At 38.7% G+C, this 7,500-nt stretch overlaps 1 protein-coding gene across 4 annotated transcripts in view; it reads left to right on the top strand.

The window, feature by feature from the left end:
- The window catches only part of Rift (Riboflavin transporter), a 48,539-nt gene that overhangs the window by 29,914 nt on the left and 11,125 nt on the right, over positions 1-7,500 (top strand). For 3 of the 4 annotated variants that reach the window (XM_067087860.1, XM_067087859.1, XM_067087861.1), the window contains exons 2-3: positions 3,588-3,794; positions 4,926-5,846. In XM_067087860.1, the coding sequence (XP_066943961.1) occupies positions 3,639-3,794; positions 4,926-5,846 (1,077 nt within the window). In that variant the 5' untranslated portion in view covers positions 3,588-3,638. Of the gene's footprint in view, positions 1-932; positions 1,039-3,587; positions 3,795-4,925; positions 5,847-7,500 lie in introns of those variants that run through there. The other variant, XM_067087862.1, reaches the window with a different exon arrangement.

Here is a 7,500-nt window from a genome sequence, read left to right as displayed (position 1 = left end):
GGAGGCTTTATTCTTTAATGGATATAATGAAAGTGACAATGCTCGTTTTTTATAGTATAATTATTATAGTAATTCTTGTTTTCGATATTGTCTTTTTTGTGTAATAATAATAATAATAATAATAATAATAATAATAATAATAATAATAATGAACAATTAGTTACTGTGTATTTTAATGCTTGGAAGGATTGAATTCTGGAATGATTTTGTCAAAGATGTGAATAGAAAAACGCATACACATACAATTCCCCTCCCACGTTCTTAATCCTCCTCAATAACCTTTCTCCCTTTCTTCTTCTTCTTCTTCTTCTCTTTTTCTCTCGCGCCGGCGCAGCCCAAATCACTTACAGTAGTTCACCTTGAACCTGCTTAAGGAGAGTGAAATGATGCTGGGAGCCATGCACTGCTGTCTGGTAACTTAGTGTTGTGTGTTGAAGTAAAGAAAGGGGAAAAGGAGAGCGGTTGTTTATAGTGCCTTAAGGTTATTTCTCTCTCTCTCTCTCTCTCTCTCTCTCTCTCTCTCTCTCTCTCTCTCTCTCTCTCTATATACCCATATATATATACAGTATGTGTGTGTGTGTGTGTATGTGTGTGTGCGCTCCTGTGACATCAGTCCCCCCCTCTCTCTCTCTCTCTCTCTCTCTCTCTCTCTCTCTCTCTCTCTCTCTCTCTCTCTATATATATATATATATATATATATATATACATATATATATATATATGTATGTATGTATATATGTATATATATATATATACATACATATATGTACATATGTATATATATATATATATGCGTGTGTATATGTGTATGTGTGACTGAGGGAAAGAGAGAGTGAGTTTGTGCTTTTATTACATCTCTCTCTCTCTCTCTCTCTCTCTCTCTCTCTTCATGACTGCTCTTGTGACGTCAGTCACTCTCTCTCTCTCTCTACACTGTCGACCTTTGTTGTACGACACTCGCTCATTTTCCTTCGTGTTTTCGTGTGTGCCAGTTATATCACCCGCTATCGTCGCACGAAATCTTGAACTCTAAGCCAGGTTAGTAAACTTATCTTTAATTAATCTCTAATCCCACTCACTCGATGAGTTCATCCAAATTAGGATTATAAATCCGTTTATAAATCTTCTCCCTCCGTAGCGTAGGGGGGGATAGTTCCGTCAGTGCACCTCGCGCGGTACACTGTAGGCATTACTTAAGGTTCTTTGCAGCGTCCCATCGGCCCCTAGCTGCAACCCCTTTCATTCCTTTTACCGTACCTCCGTCCATCTGACTTTGCACTCTCTCTTAATCATTGTTTCATAGAGCAACTGCGAGGTTTTCCTCCTGTTACACCTTTCAAACCTTTACTGTTTTCCTTACAGCGCTAAATGACCTCATAGGTCCCAGCGCATGGCCTTTGGCCTAAATCTTATATTCTAGTCTATAAATCTGGTCTTCCCTTTTCCCAGCATCGTATGACAGGTGATAGTTCATAAAGAGTGATTTGTGCCCCAAGGTAAATACCATGGATACCATCGATTATGGTGTCAACTGTGGGCATCAGAAGAGTTTGAAGGCTTAGGCCTACTCGAGTGACAACTGTGAGACGGGAGGTGAGTGGAGATTCGTGCAAGTAAAATCATAAGATAGATCGGCCTATGAGTGACGAAGCGATGAAGATGATGGTGATGAATCAGAAACAAGATGAGAAGCTTCAACGATATCAGCTGCCGGTTTTTACCGTCAGCTCAAAAAGAGAGAATAAAACATGCAATGGTATAATGGTCCATAGGATCCTAAAGAACAATATTGGGCTTCCATGAACTGTACTAGTATTACGTCTTAGCAAAAAAAAAAATTTTAAAGATTCATCATAATACCTGATATTAGTTGGAAGCTTAGAAGCATTGCCATACCCATAGTAATCATAGGTACTGGTGTGTTTTTGATAAGTTTCTTGCAGTGAATAAAGTATTACAAGAAATGAGTGGTCGGTAATGATTCATAAGACTGTGTATCACTTAAGAGCTTTTCTCTTTTATTATGTGAAAGTCGGTAGGGTGGCATTTGTGCTGCCCAGACATGAATAAGAGAAGAAAAAATATGGTGGGACAAAATACGGACGAGGCGATGTATTCGCCTATAAAAAGTAACAAGGAAAATTTTAAAAAAGGATGTAGGTAAGTGAGGCCAATAAATGATGGCGCGCGTTGTGTTTCTCATAATTTGAAAAATATTATTGATGCATCCCACAATAATGTTTCTCATTAACCGATATTTTTTGCCAATAAGGTGCAAGTAAATTTCCAAGACCACTGATTTTTCGTATCATATTCTAAGCCACATTGTCACATTTTATTGTAATATAACTGAATCTTCACGAATACGTCATAGTACAGCCGCCTTTAGCAATGTTTATCTTCTTCTAAGAAAGTTACAGAATACAGTACAGACAATCGACTGTGTATCATCTGTAGTTTGCCGTCAATCTCCTGTATTTATCTGACGTGATGATATCTCCAGAGAGACTGATGACAAGGTTATATAAGTCAGTCAGGGCTGATTGATTGAGGCCTTACTCGGCAAATGTTTCTCACAACAATACGTAGTTTGGATCAGTTTTATGGATGTCGTTGAGTCTGGTTTTTGTAATCGTTAAAAAAATTGACAGTTTAAGCACACAATCACACACGCATAGTCACTCACACATACACACACACGCAGCCATACACACACATGCATATATATAAATATATACTGTATATTTGTAAATTATACACACACACACACACACATATATATATATATATATATATATATATATATATATATATATATATGTGTGTGTGTGTGTGTGTACATGGTATATACGTACATAGTACATATATATATATATATATATATATATATATATATATATATATATATATATATGTTATGTATGTATATATGTGTATATATACATACAAAAGCAAAACAGTAGCATGTTCTGAATATCATCTATTTATTGTATTAAAACTGGTAGCGATACTACTCTGAAAATAATTCTTTTCTGTTTTCCTCTTGATGCATTTAGTTTAGCATTTTTGTCTTCCTGCCTGTGCGTGTGCGCTTGCACGTGTAATTTTTCTGATTGATTAACTGGATAATATTTCCGTCAGTGAGATTTGGCAGTCAAACAGACCATTAGTGAGAAATTGTATTTTTTTTTTATCATTATTGACCTAAAGCTTTCATTAACAGTTTAAGTTCCTTCATTCCTTGGGAGGAAAATGATTAACAAACCTGGAATTATTTTCAAATACTGTATTTGTATTCTGGGACTGATGACGAGGATTACTCTCTCTCTCTCTCTCTCTCTCTCTCTCTCTCTCTCTCTCTCTCTCTCTCTCTCTCTCTCTGTGCTATCGAAAACGCATTTCTCTCTTTCTCTGTTTATCGAAAACGCATTTCTCTCTCAATCTCTCTCTCTCTCTCTCTCTCTCTCTCTCTCTCTCTCTCTCTCTCTCACTGAAAACGCATTTCATGAGCAAGCGTAAAGAAACTGATTTCAAACATGATTATATCAACTGTAGGATTAAACAAGAATTTCCCCTTTATCCTGCAGGAGGACACGGCTCCCCTTATACGGAGGCATCGAAGGGACAGCGCGAACGCCATGGCCAGTCGAAATCCTTTGGTGGACTTCCTAGCGGCCGTCTTCGGCATAGGCGCTTGGGTCTCCGTGAACGGCCTCTGGGTGGAACTGCCCTTGCTTGTGCAAGAGCTCCCTGAGAAGTGGAATCTCCCTTCTTTTCTTACAGTTATTATTTCGGTGAGTGTTCCTTTCCTTTCATTTTTTTTTTTTTTATTTTATTGTATTTAATTTTTTTGTTTTGTGTTTTCTATATCCAAGGAGGTTAGATGTATGGAGATACCTGACCCGGATGCATTTTCCCGAGATGTAACCGAGTATCGGGACCTTTCCCTGAAAAAAAGCGGGACGCCATATCTTATAAACTAACCATAGAATTTTCTTGAAAATAATCTCAATATGTTTCCCACACCCAAATTACTCCATAGTTATTAAGCCTAACCTAACCTACCTAACCTACCTAGGGATATGGCAAAAAAAACCGGGGCTGGTGCAATACTAGCATACATCTCAGGAATTTGCCCCCCCGTATTAAGTGAAGCCACCACTGACCACCATTTTGGCACTTCTGACTTACGTGTTTGTGGGTCACTTGCGATCAGAACTTTTTTGTGAGAAGCTGTGAAGATCAATTTTTATTTAAATTTAGGTAACTGATCGATGAATCAGTAGCATAGTCTTTGCAGTTCTGTTTCGGTCGTGTAAGTCATGAATTTCAAGGAAGCAAAGCAACTATATTGATATTTCTTATAGTGTTTTATAATTTGATGTATCGCCATCCAGTTAAAAAAATGTTTTTGTTCAGAACGCAGTACTCAGTTGATTATAAATTACCAGTAAATCCAGTAAATCCAACATTATGCTGATAGCAATCATATGATGCTTGCTGTTACTGACCATTTAATCAAGGCTGTAAGTTAACCACCTTCTTATCTGTTAAGATCATATTTTAGTTGCTCCTCTAGATTTGTGTTACCAAGGTATGTACATGTGTATATATACATATACATATATATATATATATATATATATATATATATATATATATATATATATATATATATATATATATATATATATATATATATATATATGTGTATATGTGTGTGTGTGTGTGTGTGTGTGTGTGTGTGTGTGTGTGTGTGTGTGTGTGGATGTGCGTGTACTGTATTGAGTATGGTGTTTGGGGTACTGCAACGAAAGTTACAACCTGTTTTTGATAAGCCTGATTGTCAGGTGATTTTTAGGTGTTCATGTCCAAAAGTTTTAACAATGCCCCATTTTTAATTAATGTATTTTTCCCAATTTCAGATAGCCAATGTTGGACCCATTGCCTACTCAGCATGGCGCCTTTACAAACCCAGACAGCGTCCAGCTCCTGTTGTATATGGGCTGCTGTTCCTGGGATGCGTCGCATCGCTTTTGCTGTCGCTGTTGTGGGACCGGACGTCTTGGATAGGGAGCAAGGAGCATTCGACAGCGCTTCTGATCCTCGTCTTCATGCTGTCCCTCGTCGACTGCACGTCGTCTGTCCTTTTCATCCCCTACATGGCAGTCTGGAGGAACATATATCTCCCGTCCTACTTCGTAGGCGAAGGGCTCTCGGGTCTTCTTCCGGCGCTGGTGGCGCTGACGCAAGGCGCCGGCGGGGAAGTCCAGTGCGTCAACCAGACGTTCGGAAACGAGACGCACTTGGTTCCAGCGCCCCTGGAACCCAACTTTTCCGTCCAATCATTCTTCCTCATCCTCTTCGCCATGATGGTCGCGAGCGCCACCGCCTTCACCCTGCTCGAGTTCCTTCCACACATCAAGGGCGAGAGAGCGTCTTCCCCAACGGAGAGCGAGACCGAGATCGAAGTCTCGCAGTCGAAGTCCCAACTGGTGATCGACCCGCCCACGAAGCGTATCATGCGGACCATGAGTTACAGGCTGTACGTCTTGATGCTCTTGGGCCAAGTGTGGGCCTGCAGTCTCACCAATGGTATCCTGCCTTCCGTCCAGTCATACTCATGCGGGCCTTATGGCAATGTCACGTACCACTTAGCCGCCACGCTGTCGGCTCTCGCAAACCCTGCGGCGGCTCTGGCTACTTTAATGCTACCCAGGGCAAAGGCTTGGGTTCTGGCTGTGCTGGGCACCCTGGGTACCGTCGTCGGCGGGTATCTCATGGCCACTGCCCTCCTCAGCCCATCTCCTCCGCTGGTTGACGAAACGGGAGGGAAAGCTCTTGTGGTAAGTAATGAATCCTCATTAAAAAAAAAGGGTAATTTAATTGGCCAGACTTCTCTTACAACATAATTGCCTGTTGCAAAATAGCCATTTAAAAGTTAACATCTTTATCTACGTTTCTTGGAAGGCTAAGCCTTCCCTTGAAAGGTGAAATGGGGGACGTGTATGAAAGTTATTATTTATGACTGCATGAAATTTGATTAGTAAGTTGGTCGTTTTGTTCTCTTACAAAAAATAAACATTCTTGGTTAGAAGTTGCATCTTCGCATGTTGGGTTTCAGACACGGCAAAGATTTTTTGAACAAAGTAACTAAACATAATCTATATCGATGTACATCTATCTATTTATCTATCTTCCACATAATGGACGACCAAAAGTTATCAGTGATGTCACTGTAAATTTACTTTTGGAAAACAAACTGCACAACATGATTACTGAGAAAATTAATCTTGTCTGTATTATTAGGCAGAGGATCAAATTAATATATCTTTTAAAATATTGGTATCAGGAAAGAAGCACGTTAAATTTTCAGTTGTCGGTGTTTCAGTAAGTCTTTGGAGTTTAGCTTTACGGTAAAACAATTTTGCCTGATGAACATTTCAGTACTGGGAGAGATCATAAATCAGTCTATTAAAAATATCCGAAATATTGCTTCCGAACTATTTCCTAAAAGTAAAAACAATGAAAACAAGACCACTAGTTCTTTTCAACGCTGTTACCGTTGCTATATTGAGAGAAAAGTCTTTCGCAAATTGTCTGCACTGCTGGTGACAATATTCGATGCATTGTGCATTCAGTTAATGAGCCGCTCTGCCTTGTTTGTTGAAATCTGTTTTTTGTACTCCCGATAGAATGATTTCTTACCACCACTATTGCAATGTATTGTTAAAGAACGGCATTTCCTAGAGTCATTAAAAAAATTTGTTTCACTTCTTTGGTCTGTTAATTATATTGAAGAATTAGGGATAAATATTCTACACCATTCAGCTTGTTTTCAGAATAATGAGAGAAGGGAAGAATGCCTCGGACTGTACAATTTTCTCTTTGAAAGCTTAACGAGACATTCTGAGCTTTTTAATGTCAAGATGTCTTTTGTAAATTTATGGATTATTCAATAAGAGTATGACGTATAATTCTCATACCAAAATATCTCTGAGAGCTCAGTTTCTTCAAGAAGAGAGCCCAAAGAACAAATAAGCCTCACCAATTACGAATACCATGGACATTTTTTTGTAGGGAAGAAAGCCTTTAATTATGAGAAGGCTTATTTTAGGGTAAGATAAGAGATCTCAACATTTCCTTATTGAGACAGAAAGCCTTGGCTAGGCTGTCATTTTAGTTCCTGATTCTGTTCTTCAGCAATACTATCGACCCTTATCAAGAACTTTGATATATGGAGTATGTGTGAACGCTGTCTGTCTGTCAGATTAAATGTCTTTATGGCAACAAGTAGTAACAAAAGAAGGGACGTTGAATGTCTTTGGCAACATCAAAACAGGTCCCTTTTTCCTTTAACCTCATTTAGGATTTTGTTGTTTTCTTCTTTTTTTCATTAACAAGGGAATGGTATCAAAGAGAATTAGGAAGTAACAAATTTCCACCAAGGGAATTATTCTCTCAAGGGACATTGTAAGAAAGCGAAGATGTTTAGAGGTT

This window comes from Macrobrachium rosenbergii, chromosome 44, assembly GCF_040412425.1.
Source record: "Macrobrachium rosenbergii isolate ZJJX-2024 chromosome 44, ASM4041242v1, whole genome shotgun sequence".
Lineage (NCBI taxonomy): Eukaryota > Metazoa > Arthropoda > Malacostraca > Decapoda > Palaemonidae > Macrobrachium > Macrobrachium rosenbergii.
The sequence above is the reverse complement of the archived record's forward strand: the minus strand, read 5'-3'. Positions and strand labels throughout refer to the sequence as shown.